Genomic DNA, 13,688 nt, shown 5'->3' with positions numbered 1-13,688 from the left:
GTTAATGCATCTATCTGGACAAGCTGTTCCTGATTGCCAAGGAAGGGAGTGAGGAGCACCATGCCATCTCAGCATGGGCATTGCAACCCCATGTGGAGCAATCTTAACCCCCCAGGCAGAGCATCCTGCTTGTGCCTAATTCTTCCCTGCGGTTGTTGTCTCTTCCACAGGTATAAGAGCATGGTGACACCCCGGCGGGCAGCGGTGGCCATTGCTTGTTGTTGGATCGTCTCCTTTCTGGTGGGACTCACCCCTATGTTTGGCTGGAACAACCTGAACAAGATGCGGAGGACTCAGGAGCTGAACGCCAGTCACACTGAGTTTGTCATCAAGTGCCAGTTTGAAACGGTCATCAGCATGGAGTACATGGTGTACTTCAACTTCTTCGTTTGGGTCCTGCCTCCCCTGTTGCTGATGCTGCTCATCTACCTGGAAGTCTTCAACCTTATCCGCAAGCAACTCAACAAGAAGGTCTCCTCCAGCTCCAACGACCCCCAGAAGTATTATGGGAAGGAGCTGAAGATTGCCAAGTCATTAGCACTGGTTCTCTTCCTCTTTGCACTCAGCTGGCTCCCTCTGCACGTCCTCAACTGCATCACCTTGTTCTGCCCATCCTGTGAGACACCACACATCCTCACCTACATCGCCATCTTCCTCACCCACGGCAACTCAGCCATGAACCCCATCGTCTACGCCTTCAGGATCAAGAAGTTCCGGACAGCTTTCCTGCAGATCTGGAACCAGTACTTCTGCTGCAAAACCAACAAAAACGCCAGCACCACCACAGCTGAGCTGGGCAACTAGGAGCTGGGAGAGAGCAGAGAGGGGTCCTCCATGCCCAGCCCGGTCCCCGGTTCCTGCTGCCAGGGGAAGGGCTGGTGAGGTCCGGGGAGGGCTGGATCCACTGGCCCTGTGCAATCTGAACAGCCGTGCCCCCCAGCACCCCCCGGGGGTTATTTATTCACAAGCATCGTACTGTTTTGATATTGTAGCCTGCACTGTTCCTTTCCTTTTTTTTTTTCTGTTTGTTTTTGGTTTTGTTTTGGTTTTGTTTTTTTTTAAGGGTTGCCAAGTATTTAAGGAGAAATTGTACAGGCAAAGGCGCAGTTTATCTTCATGCAAATAAAATAAAATGATAAAAACCACCCAGGAGGTCCTCTGCCATTGATGGAGACCTCTGGCTCCTTGGAGAGTGGCAGTGGGTGATGCCGGGGGCACCTCACGCTCTAGCCCCTGTGTCCCTGGATCTGCGGGGGTACCTGGGCACTGGGGCAGAGGGGTGCCCTGGTGGGAGTGAGGCTGCTGAGAACCAGGAGCCCAGGGTAACGTGAGTTCTCCAGCTCTGAAGCTGGGAGCTTTCAAGCCCGTTCTTTCCCCTTCATAAGCAGGGAGAGGTCAGCTGGGCTGGTACGCAGGAAAAGGCATCCATGGCAATGCCAGCACCCACAGGGTGATGAACCCACCATCCCCACGGAGCAAAGGGTCGGTCTCCAGCTCCCAACACTACCAAGGAGGGGAAAGGAAACCCCCAGCATACACGCTGCAAGAAGTACCCTTTGCTGCCCCGTGTCTCCCCATGGCCCCCAGCAGCACCCACCACCTCTGGAGCTGCACCCAGGGAGCTGAGTCCCCTCTATGTGTCTTTTCCCTCCTTTTACTCTGGCTTTGAGTCATTTTTCCCTGTTTTCTCCCACCTGTCTTCTGTGCAAGGCAGAGGCAAGTCTCTCACAGCCCGTTTGTCTCACGTCTCCACGTTGCTCCCTACCACCCTCCCCGTGCAGCCAAACCCAACCTTTGTGGGTTAATGCAGCCACCTCCATGGCCCAGGGGAGAAGAGAGGTGCCTGCAGCCATTTGGGGGTGAGTGGCAGATGCCTGCAGGCCACCACATTGGTGTTGATGTTGCCCAGGGGCATTTGTCCACCCCCCTGTGTCTGCCTCAGGTTTAGCCATGGACAGGGCGTACATGGTCACATTTGAGGATGAGATGGCTGGAGGTGGCCCATCACCCCCACCCAGCTCTGTGGTCACTGATGCTGGTAGCCCCACTGCCATTTCCAGCTCTGCAGCTGGATCTTCCAGGGCTGAAGTGGTGGTGGAAGGCGTTAAGCTGAATTGATTTGGATTCTTTTCTCAGCATCCTTTATTCACCAGTCTCCCATTGGAAACGCACTTCTTCTGACCCTCCCCCTGCCCCTGGGAGAGTCATGCCCCTCAGCCGGGCAAAGCAACCACAGCGAGTTCAAGGAGGGGGTGTGGAAAGAAAAAGGACCTTGGGTGGGTAAGATTTATGGGTGGCTCTTTAGCTGGCTGTGGGGAGCAATGCTGTGCACACGTAGCATGGGCAATGGGGCTGCTGGGCGTCCCCTTCTCTATTTCTCTTGAGGGGAAGAGTAGGGCAGCAAAGAAGGGTGGGAGGAAGAATGAGAGGAGATGAGGGGCTCAGCCTCCCACATTTTGCAAGGGCCTCAATATATCACATCCAGGATCCTGGCTCAGACTATACTGGGCAAAATGGGAGTGGAGCAGAAGAGCAAAGGCAGGGACTGGAGCAAACCCTTCCCTTGGACCTCATCACGATGGCGGGGCCTTGGACGCCCTCCCAGCCCCCTCTAGGTGAAGAACCCAAAATCCCATATCAGCAGTGCCCGAGGATGCTGCAAACCCAGGCTAGGGCAGAGAGGGCCCCCAATCCTGCCCGTGGTCCTTTTGCTCTGCAGGAGCTTGGCCCCGGGTTAGGGCTGCTCTTTACCGAGCACAGGTCTGATTCCCACTTGCATCTTATTTCTGCAAGAGGCTGCTTTCCTGGAACTGATGCCTTTGCCTGATCCTTGCTAAGGTGCCCAGAAACCTGACGACTGGGATGCTCATAAATTAAAAGGCACGTGGATGATTGCTTTCAAGAACAACATCTAGTGGATTTTTCCACTGCATGCTCTCCAGATCTTTCCCAGGGAGAGCTCACTAAAAGTGGTTGCTGTTACCCACCCTGGTCCCCTGTGGGGTTAAAAACACAGTCTTTGCCCTGTAGGACTGCCTTAAGAGTCTGGAAAGGGCACAGTATGCAGCATGACAGCCTTGGAGATGCTGCTTTTCCCCTGTGTTAGCAACCCCCCGGCTACCACAGCCTGCTCCCAGCCCCTGCCCCCCAAGGCTCCCACTGGCCAAAGCCACATGCGGAGATGCCAGGGACATCAAGGGGGCCAGGACATCCCCATCAATGCCCAAGGTGTGAGCATGCCTGAGGAAGACCCACTTTCAACCTGCCAGCTGGACTGCAACCTCCACCCCAGTGGCATCATCGCTAACCCCAGCAAACCAGCCTGACCATCAGCTGGGATAAAAATTAATCCGACAATGCCCTCTGATGGTGGAAGCGATGTCTGGTGTGGCCAGCGCTGTGCCGGTGCTGAGCCCCTGGGAACAGCAATAACCCCATGGACTTCAGCTTGGGCATGGAGAGTAGGCGGCTGGGGAGAAAGCGAGGGGCTGCAGGAGAGATGTGCAGAGAGGGGTCAGCTATTTTAGCCATAGGCACTGCCTGGCTTTGCTATCCAGTGGCACCAAGGGTGGGCTTAGACCTGCAGATGTCCAGGCTGGATTTGCACCCAGGATTGCCGGGCCAGGGCCTGCCGGGATGTGCCTTTCTCAGGGCAGGATCCAGGTCCAGCTCCATGACCGAGCTGGCATGCGGCTGGGAGAGCTCCTGCCCTTGCCCACGTGCCAGCCTCGTCGGCCCGAGAGGGAGCCTGTGCTGGGGGAGGAGGTGCCCGGCACCGCTGACCCCTGGCTAACGATGCACTTAGTCGACTTGATGGATCTGTCTGGGTTCTCTGTTAATAAACAGCATCTGACCCGAGCTGTCTCCCAGCTGGAAGTAACAAGTCATCTTCCCGCACAGGAGCTATCAGTAGCTAACGGGGCCAATTCCTCTGGATAATACATCGGCACGTCCTGCCCCCGCCACCTCATGCCGTGGGGAGGGGGTGCTGGCGGCAGCGCGTGGCTGGATCGTTGCATCATGGCGTGGATAAAGAAATTGTGCTTCGATGAAGAATCATCGACACGCCACAGTTTTCGTGTTGCTGATTTTTTTCCTCCTCAACCAGAATCATTCTCCAGCTCCAGAAGGAAACTTTTCCCCACCCTCCTCTTCCTCCTGGTTGGGTTGCTTCTGGTTTTTAGTCCTCTTCATATGTATTTTACAAAGCTGGTCCTTTCTTTCCAAGTTCAAAAACCGCCTCCACCCATGGTTCGGTGGGGTGCTATATGACCCCATTGCATCCCTGGCAGCTCTCTCCCCTCCGCTCCCTCCCATCCAAGCCAACCCCAACAAGCAGGACAGAGTGGTTTGGGGTTTTTTATTAGGACCAAAGCCCCTCAGATGGGCTTGTTTTATTGTCGCAGCTAAGGACGCACTCAGAGAAGACCAGGCAGGCTGAGGTGCAGCCCCCCCAGGGCACGGCCAGGGAGGGGGCAGGCCAGCAGGGGCCATGGCCAGGAGCATCGCCATGTGCCACGCCACCGCACAGCAGCCGCAGCATCCACCTGGGGTAAAGGAATGAGATCTGAGTCCTGTGAGGGCACCGCTGCCGAGAGACCAGTGGTCAGGGATGAGATGGGAAACCACATCCCAGCCATGGTCCCAGCCCATGCCAGGCAAACCCAGCCCAGTTCTTCCACCCTCTCCTGCCCCAAAAATTCAGGTGCAAGCCTTTAACTCTGCTTTTCCACCCTGCAGCCCCACTGCACACCCTTTGTACCTGCCCCCAGCCCCAGTAGTGACCCTCAGGTGCATCCAACCCCCCCAGGTCTCTGAACCCTGCCTGCAAACTGGGGCTCTGTCCGCCGTGCTGCCCGTGCCTCTGTCAGGCACACCAGCCTCCACATGCATCTTCATCTTCCTGGCCATATTTACCCTCCTCCACTTTGCAAAGGGGTAGGTTTCTCTCAAACTCTGCAGCATCCCACCCCACCAGTGCATCTCCAGCCATGGGATGAGGAAGACCGGAGCTGGGGCTCCATCAGCAGGTAACAAGAGCTAATCCAGGACACTCAACACACTCCATCCCCAGTGATGTGATCCACCCTCCCTCCATCCCGCAGCCCCAGCCCAGACCTACCTTGCTCTTTGTCTTGCTCCTCCAACCTGTCCTCACTGGGGCACTGCAAGAGAGCATGGGAGATATAAACCCCCTAAACTCCTGTCATCTTACTCCCCTTTTGACTTCCAAAAGTGAGCCAGGGCATAACCAACCCGCTCATCTGCGCACACCAACGTGCACCTACACACATCATCCCTGTGCACACATGCTCCGAGCAATCACGCACCCCACCATCGCTGCCTGCTCCTGGCCAGCTTGCCCCCAGGATCCCAGAATCCCAGAATGCCAAGGGTTGGAAGGGCTCTCCGGAGCTCACCCATCCCACCCCCCTGCTCAAGCAGGCTCACCCAGAGCAGGGGGCACAGGACAGCGGCCAGGCAGGGGTTGAATATCTCCAGAGAAGGAGACTCCACAGCCCCCCTGGGCAGCCTGGGCCAGGGCTCGGGCACCCTCAAAGTCAACAAGTTCTTCCTCCCGTTCAACTGGAACCTCTTGTGATGCAGTTTGTGCCCCTGGCCCCTTGTCCTGGTGCTGGGCACCACTGGGAAGAGTCTGGCTCTGTCCTGGTGACCCCCACCCTTGAGATATTTGTAGGTGTTGATGAGATCCCCTCTCAGCCTTCTCCAGGCTGAACAAGCCCAGCTCCCAGCCTGGGTGACTCCCTGGTGCTCTGTGTCCCCAGCACAACAACAAGCTCATCCTGCCGGCTGGTTTCACCGCGCTGCCCGCCTGGCTGCACTGACAGCCCTGCCCGTGGGGCAGCGTGGCCGGGGCCGGCTGGGGCAGGGCCCCCTGCCCCGGCGGGCAGGGAGCCCTGCCTGTGTGGGAAGTAGGGCAGAGCATGTCTCGGGGCAAGCATGTGCTGGGAAGCCACAGGAGGAGAAATAATAAAAATGACGTGTGTCTAAGGTGCATAGTGTGCAGCGTGTGGGCATGCGTCCTCCCGTGAGCTGAGGTGGGTCTGCAGCGCACAGAGGAGCAGGGAGCAACGTGGGGCACCCCCATGCAAGGGCTGGGCTGGGCGTTCTGCTGAGGCAGGGAAATGTGAGCTGGGAAGCCTGGGCAGGATCCCGAGACATAAATCAGAACGACCCAGGTGCAAGTGGAGGGGTTCAGCCCAGCCCCTGCACGCGTGGCTTGGGGCACACGTGCTGGTAGACGCAGTGGGGAGCAAGCAGCCGCCCCAGCCTCCACCAGCACTTCTGGTCCTTTGGCTTTGCAGTTTCTGGTCTCCTCCCCATTTTTTGGCCATGAATGAGGGAAGGCGATTTCAAGATGCTTCCAGACCATAAACCCAAGAAGCCCTAAGCCCCAGCTCCACAGGGCCACCCAGTGTCCTTAGGCTCCCCCATTACCAGGATCAACACAAAACAGGGACAAGCCACACCACTGTGAAAGCAAGAATAGGAGAAGGCAGGCCAGCAGACCTGCTCCTCTCTCTCAACCGATCTTACCTTTCACATCAAGTTTGCAGTCTACTGAGGCTTCCCCCAAGGCGTTCACAGCTTTGCAGGTGTAGATGCCCCCATCGAAAGGGTTGGGCTTGCGGATTTCCAGGGAGCAGACGCCCTGCTCGATCATCGCTATGTATTTGGGGTCTTCCCGTATCTCCATCTGATTTTTCATCCAGATGATTTTGGGCTGGAAGGCAGCAGGATTTATTTATTTGTTTAAAGCAGGGAGAGAAATGAGAAATCCAACTGGCCCCAAAATGCAGCCACCTCCCTCTGCCTTTGCCTTGTCCCTGCCTGAAGCTGGTGGCTATGATGGGATTCACAGGCAGAAGTAGTTCAAAGAGCTGAATCTCCCATTTTTGGGCCCTAACCACTGCTCCACATTTCCTCCCCCAGTGCAGAAGGAAACAGGACGTGGCTTGGGTTAAGACCAGTCCCCCATGTCCATGCAGAAACACCCAAAACTTACCCCAGTTTGACTAAGAGGGCAGCTGCAGCCCCCTAACCTCATCCAACCCCAACCCAACATACCAACAACCATTTCCCAACACCTCCAGCCACCTTGCAACCCACCCCCACCTCACACCCCCCCCCTCGATGGCTGCCCACAGGTGGTGATGATGCTGTCCATGGAGGAACGACTGACCTGGGGGAAGCCCCGGACGCAGCAGAAGAGATGTGTGCTGTAGCCCCGGGTGGTGGTTCGGTCTGTCAGGGGCTGGGTGAACTTTGGAGGCTCCATCATGTCCCGCTGGGGCATCTTCTCTGGCTGGTAAGCAGTTTCTAAGAAAATAATTAATTCTAGGTTGAGGCAGAGCTCGGGCTCCTGGGCTGACCAGCACATGGTCACAAGGATTCAGCCCAAAGTACCCCAAAATACTTCTGCTCCTTCACATAACAAGCCAGACAGCATCTAGCCTGGGACCTGGCCTCCAGCTCAGACCAGCCCTGTCTATAAATCCCTTCTCATCCAACCATGCCACATTAGTGCCCAGAGTCCCTGGACAAGGGAGATGCCAGTCTGCAACCCAACACCGCGGCACATGCTATGTGCAGCACGTCAGATCCAGGCTAGGAGCTTCTCTGGATCTCTTACTCCGTCCCCTACATTTGGTGCACAGAAATAGGAGCCGGGGGTAAGCTCTGCAGGTGGCTCAGACACCAATCACTGTGTGCTACCAGGGAGCAGGATGGGAAGAGACGGAGAGTGGTGCTGAGGGATGCTGGTTTGGGGATGGACCACTGTAGGGGTCTCTTCCTTTGCTGTCCCTGAGCTGCGGGGCCACAGCCAGGGCTGTTCCTCATCCCTCCCTGGGGACCAGCCCAGCAGCATCACCACAACACTGAGCAAGCCCCACTAGTCCCAACAGGGACAAGACCCACCACCACCCCCAACCCCTTAGACAGGGCCTTGTCCCCACTTGTCTTCTGAATGTGGGCCACCCTGGAGGTGACAGCCGCTTTCTCGCTCAGCCCGCAGGCGTTTTCCGCGAACACCCGGAAAGAGTAGGTGTTGCCAATGATGAGGTCAGAGATGGTGCAGCTGGTGCGGGTGCAGCGCTCCAGCGCCGTGAACCATTTCTAGGAGGAAAAAAAGAAAAACAAAGAATGGTGAGGAAAAGCAAGATGTCCAAAGGATGGAGGAGGTGTGGGGGAAACAGGGATGTGCGGCTTCCCCTCTCCCATAAGGGCATCCCCAGCACCAGGGCACAGGGGCCCAGGAGCACCCAGACTCACCCCACTCTTCTTGTCTGACTTCTGCACCATGTAGCCCTTGATCTCAGAGTTCCCGTTGTCCAATGGGGGGGTCCACTCCAGGGCCACATTAAAGCCCCACACATCCACCAGCTTCAGGTTCTGGGGGGGGCCCGGTGGCTCTGCAAATACAAACCCTCATGGGGTGGCATCCTAATTTTCTCCCCCCCACATTCTGTGTCTTGACCTTGCTTTTAATCTTTTCTCACCCTGTTGCAGCATGTGAGGGATGAAAAGCTGCAGTAGGCATGGGCTAGCATCCCTGCAGCCCCACAGCCCCAGCCAGAGGAGTTCACCCCCATGATCCTGGAGAAGATCCCACTGGAAGAGGGACCCCAGGGTCCCTTGCCTTGTTGCTGGCTCTCTCCCATCCCACCCAGAACAAGAGCTACCCCCAACCAAGGGGCAGAAATGAGCCCCAGAATGACCCTGCAGGGTCCCGAGCCTTACCAATCACTCGGATGTCCAGGGTAGCCTTGTCCTCTGCTCCATTTATCCGCACGGCGAGCTCGTACTTGCCCGAATCACTGCGTTGTGCCTCACGGATGTAGAAGATAGTGTCCTTATTCGTGTTGTGGATGTTGATGCGGCTGGTGTCCAAGGGCTGGTCACCCTTGGTCCAGATCACCTCGGGCTGGGGCTTTCCCTGGAGCAACCCGCACAGGCAGGTTAGGAGCCACTCAAACACATGGTCCCTGTGGGTCCTGCTGGGAAGGACGGGTGGGCAGAGCCACCCCGCTTTGTCCAGGCAGCAGTGCCCTGGGTAGAGCCTCTCCCATCCAGCAGTCCCCAGGGAAGAAACTACAACCAATCCCCACCAGCCCCACTGACGGGAAGCCACCACGCTCCAGGGATGATGCTGGAACATGCTGGTCCCCCAAAGTGTTTATGGAGCAAGTCCAGCTTTACTTGCCCAGGGCTTTGCAGGCAGAGCTGTGCTCCTGTTGCCTGGGCACCGGGCGGGTTAGGAGCCACTCAAACACATGGTCCCTGTGGGTCCTGCTGGGAAGGACGGGTGGGCAGAGCCACCCCGCTTTGTCCAGGCAGCAGTGCCCTGGGTACAGCCTCTCCCATCCGGCAGTCCCCAGGGAAGAAACTACAACCAATCCCCCCCAGCCCCACTGACGGGAAGCCACCACGCTCCAGGGATGATGCTGGAACATGCTGGTCCCCCAAAGTCTTTATGGAGCAAGTCCAGCTTTACTTGCCCAGGGCTTTGCAGGCAGAGCTGTGCTCCTGTTGCCTGGGCACTGAGCCCAGGTTCAAGCCTAGAAGCAGGGGCTTGAATTCAGCATCCAAGGCCAATTTATGTCTGGAGCATGGTCAGCGCAGGCTCCCAACCACCTATGAGACATGGCATGGACAAGTCCCTCATCTCAGGGGCAGCTTTCCGGCTCTCGCTTCCCCCTGCTTGGCCAGCTTGTTTCAGGGCTGATTTTCTCCATCGCAGACACCAAGGTGGAGATGTTTTGGTGACTTCCCAGACCGTGTGCGATAGATCAGTTAAAGAGAGGACCTCCAGCTTGGCCCACCAGTGTCAGCATCGCTCCCCCCATCACACGACCCTGGGGCTGCCCTGCTCCAAAAGCAGCTGCTGTCCCCAAGGGGACCCCCACCGTGGTGCTGTGTGGTCCTGTGGCTCGTGGGCTGAGACAGCAGCAATAGCTAGCCCATGACCTAGTGTGTTTGGGGTTGTCCCATTGCCAACACCATCAATAAAAATGTATCAGGAGGAGAACAGGAGCTAGGCAGGAATGGGAGAGGTGTTCCCACCCTTGCCCCATGAGACATGCGGACCAAGACAAGCCAGCCCACAGTTGGCTCCAGGCATGTCATGGTCACTGCAGAGGCTAACCTGCAGTTAAAAAGCTTGGGGGATTAAATCCCAAATCATCCACCCACCTGGAAAGGGATCATCATGTTCACGGCATCCCCAACACGCCTGACATAAGTCTGCCGCAGGTGACGGGGCATGCGGATCCTTGGGAGCTCTGGGGACCAGAAAGTCATGTTGTGGGGCCAAGGAAATCACAGCCCCCCAACTGGCTGATCCACCCTGCTTGGCCATTGAGAAATCCCACCCAGAAACAGGGCCACCTCTTCCCTCTCATCTCCTGGACAGCAGGGCCATGCCAGCCTGCCAAACAGGGCCACCTCTTCCCTCTCATCTCCTGGACAGCAGGGCCATGCCAGCCTACCCCATCGTCTGCACTCCAAAATTATATCCATCCTTGAGATACCAGGTCCCCAACCCAACAGCACTACCCCGATGGACCATTCGCCCCCTTCATTATAGCCAGGCTATGGAGACCAACATAGCCTTAAACAGAAGAGCCAGAGCGCAGCCTACGTGGTAGCAAGGCAGAGGACAGTGTCTCCCAGTTAGGAAATACTTCTCCCCCAGCTCCAAGAGCAGGCTTTCCAGAGGCACACAACCCAACTTCCAGCAAGCTCGCCAGACCTCCACCTTGGCTGTGCACTCAAGGCCGTCGAGAGACAGAGATGGTGCATGGTTACTCACAGCAGAGCTGTGAAAGCCCCAGGCTTAAACCGAAGGCCAACGTCCCCAAGGGAACATAACAAAGATAAGCAAAAAACCCACTGGAGAATGCTGATGGAGCGTGTGTCTCCTTCCCGGGGTGAAAATAGCAGCTGTGTAACCTTACCGGCTTGGTGCCGCCCGGTGATCCTTCTGGAGAGGCATTGGGTTTACGTGAGCCCCTCATAAAAAGAGCTGAGTGTCTCTGCCTGGATTAAACGTGCTGGAGCTTAGCTCTGGGGAGGGGGCACAGCCAGAATTAAACCGGGACTGAGCAATGGTTAAACAGCTGTGAGTGCGAAACGCCGGCGGTGGGCTGGGGAGGGCAGGGAGATGCCCAGCGGTCCCAGATGGCCCCACCGACAGCTGAGATGGTCTCTCCTCTGCTCACGCCGCTATTCCCTCCAGGGATCCATGTGCTCATGCTGCCACTTGGGCTCATCAGTCTCAGCGGGGCAGAGAAACCCGACCTCAACGGAGGAATGTTAATTCATGGGTGTTTTCCCCAGCTCACGCGTGCCCTGCTCTGCCGGCTGGCCGAGGTTGGTGGCCCAGGTGACACGCTGCTGCGGGTGGGAAGGCATTTCTCCCGCCCCGGCTCACTGCAAAACGCGACTCCCACACCTAATCTTCATCTGGTTTCTCCTCGTCTCTCTCCACTTCCCAAACCCACTCGTCCCACCTGTTTTTAAACTCTCTGCCGTCTGTATCGCTGCTATCTAAAATCCCTTGTGCTGCTATAAATGAACCCATGAGAGGTACAAAATGCAGTCCCAAACAAATGTGAAGACCAGAAGGTAGCAGATGGGGTGGAGAGGAGCGGATTCATGCATCCAAGTGGCTGGGGTGGACACGGGGAGGCAGAGGGACACGGAGGGCGGATTTGTTTCCCAGCAAAGCCAGGCAGCACGCACAGGGCTGGATTTAGAAGGAAATGCGAAAGTGCTGTCAGCTGACAGAGAGTTTCAGATAGCAAAAAGAAAAGGGGGAAGAAAAAATCCCCACAAGCGTGGAGCAAGAGTGAGCTGTGCATGGGTCTTTCAGCATTTGGGGTTTTACAGCTCTCAGCCGGTGCTTTGGGGATTTGAGAGGGTGGGGGCAGCACGGGACTAGAAGTGGGGAACATGAGCTGCCTATTTGGCATCTCACACCAGTCCCCATGCCTCAGTTTCCCCCGTCCCACAAGGTACGGTGGGACGCCTTTGAGAGCTGGAGGGGAACACAGCAAGCAGACACTAAGCCATGTTCACCTCCTCCAAGCAGACTGAGTGGACGGACCCTGCAGGACCCTTTCCAGATGCTGATAGCCCTCGCCAAGCCTTTTCCTATGAAAAGCTGGCAGTCCCTGCAATAATCTTCATTATTAATGCTCCTATTTTTAAGCAGCTGAAAAATCCAATGTGTTCTTTGAGTAATAGGAAAACTTGCGCATTAATAATTCCTTGTAAAGGGAAAATAAGTCTATATTTGCTGTTTGATAAATGAAAGCCGGCCTTGCGATCATACATCAGCCTCAGCACATTCACAGCACCCCGGGAGGAATGCGAGCCTTGCTAAGCATGGGAGCAAGCCATTCATTAGCGTGTTCAGCATGATTAAAGTTCCCATGCTCCAGACTACCAGTTCCTGACTTTCCTTAGCTAAATAAACAAAGCTGTCCGATATGTACGTGATGGCATAGTAGAGATGTAGGCATGGCCAAGGCAAGGGACGAGCCAAAAGCAAGCCCGTTCCTGAGCTCTTGCAATGCAACGGGAAAGTGCAGCTCTGCATTTTGAGTTCTTCACCCCCAAATCGTCACCATCTGCAAGATCAGTGCCTTGAGGTTGGGAAGGCGCTCTATCCCACCCCAAGGGAACTGGACACGGTTCCTCTCGGTCAAGGGCTGGATTGCGACATGTAAGGGGGGCAGAAGCTGCTCAGGCCGCAGGGATGGGCTGCGATTTCTTTGTCCTGCTCACAAAGCCCATGGGTGTTACGCACGGCAGGAGCGGTACCGCTGGCGCTGACAGCCTTCACCCGCACATGGATCTTGTCACCAGAGCCAAGGTCCTGGATTGTGTAGCGGGTAGAAAGAAAAGGCTCCTTGTTCACAGCTGTCCAGTCTGTACCTGCGATGAAGCCAGCAGAGCACTTCAGGCGTGCAATGGACAGACAGACACACACCCCAAAGAGCAGGATCAAGCCACCGGGGAGGGTGTGGGGGGGTGTGGAACCAGAAGTAAAGAACCCCTTCCTTGCAAAGGCTGAATGATTTGGGGCACCAGCAGAAGAAGGTATCTTAGAGGAGAGGTTGGCCATCCCACCCCACCATCAAGCATGGGGTATGAAATGCTGGCAGAAGCTCAGCTGCTGAGCAGGAGGCTATTTGCAAGCAAGAAAAGGCATCAGGCCAGCAAACATGGCCCTGCGCCTTCCAGGTGCATTTCTGGAAGTAGTTAAGATCCTTAGACCACCCTGCCAGCCAATCTGCTCCTCTTACTGCCCCAGGATAACTCATTGGGGCTCATCATGTTCCTCCGCACATCCTCTACATTGGACAAGGTCTACTCATCACCTGCCACCAGCCAGCTGGAGCTCCCCAACTGTTCTTCCTGCTCGGATGGGGCATCTCAACCTCACCCCCCAGCCAAGATGTAGAAGCCCTCCCACATCAGCCAGCTGGCACAGCTTTTCATTGTGCCAAACCTCTTAAGAGGTTTCTCAGTTAGTAAACAGGCTGCCCCGGTCACCAAAGGACTGGGTGTCCCAGGTGGGCAGCTAGAGCAACCCACGTGTGCCAGGGTTTGCTAAGCCACCATGTGCACCTTCAAACCAAGATGGTTGTCCCATCAGT

General features: G+C 56.3%; 2 protein-coding genes across 2 annotated transcripts in view; one reads left to right on the top strand and one right to left on the bottom strand.

Annotated features, from left to right (window-relative positions):
• The window catches only part of ADORA1 (adenosine A1 receptor), a 25,092-nt gene extending 24,288 nt beyond the window's left edge, over window positions 1–804 (top strand). The window contains exon 2 of the mRNA XM_009634064.2: window positions 171–804. Coding sequence (XP_009632359.1) covers window positions 171–804 — 634 coding nt within the window. The remainder of the gene's footprint in view (window positions 1–170) is intronic.
• A 5,740-nt stretch (window positions 805–6,544) lies between these two features.
• Window positions 6,545–13,688, bottom strand: part of MYBPH (myosin binding protein H) — a 10,414-nt gene continuing 3,270 nt past the window's right edge. The window contains exons 3-10 of the mRNA XM_009634085.1: window positions 12,794–12,963; window positions 11,285–11,298; window positions 10,216–10,294; window positions 8,764–8,959; window positions 8,296–8,435; window positions 7,980–8,139; window positions 7,205–7,341; window positions 6,545–6,745 (exon numbers count right to left, since the gene is read on the bottom strand). Coding sequence (XP_009632380.1) covers window positions 6,545–6,745; window positions 7,205–7,341; window positions 7,980–8,139; window positions 8,296–8,435; window positions 8,764–8,959; window positions 10,216–10,294; window positions 11,285–11,298; window positions 12,794–12,963 — 1,097 coding nt within the window. The remainder of the gene's footprint in view (window positions 6,746–7,204; window positions 7,342–7,979; window positions 8,140–8,295; window positions 8,436–8,763; window positions 8,960–10,215; window positions 10,295–11,284; window positions 11,299–12,793; window positions 12,964–13,688) is intronic.

This window comes from Egretta garzetta, unplaced genomic scaffold, assembly GCF_000687185.1.
Source record: "Egretta garzetta isolate BGI_Z169 unplaced genomic scaffold, ASM68718v1 scaffold202, whole genome shotgun sequence".
Classification (NCBI taxonomy): Eukaryota; Metazoa; Chordata; class Aves; order Pelecaniformes; family Ardeidae; genus Egretta; species Egretta garzetta.
The sequence above is the reverse complement of the archived record's forward strand: the minus strand, read 5'-3'. Positions and strand labels throughout refer to the sequence as shown.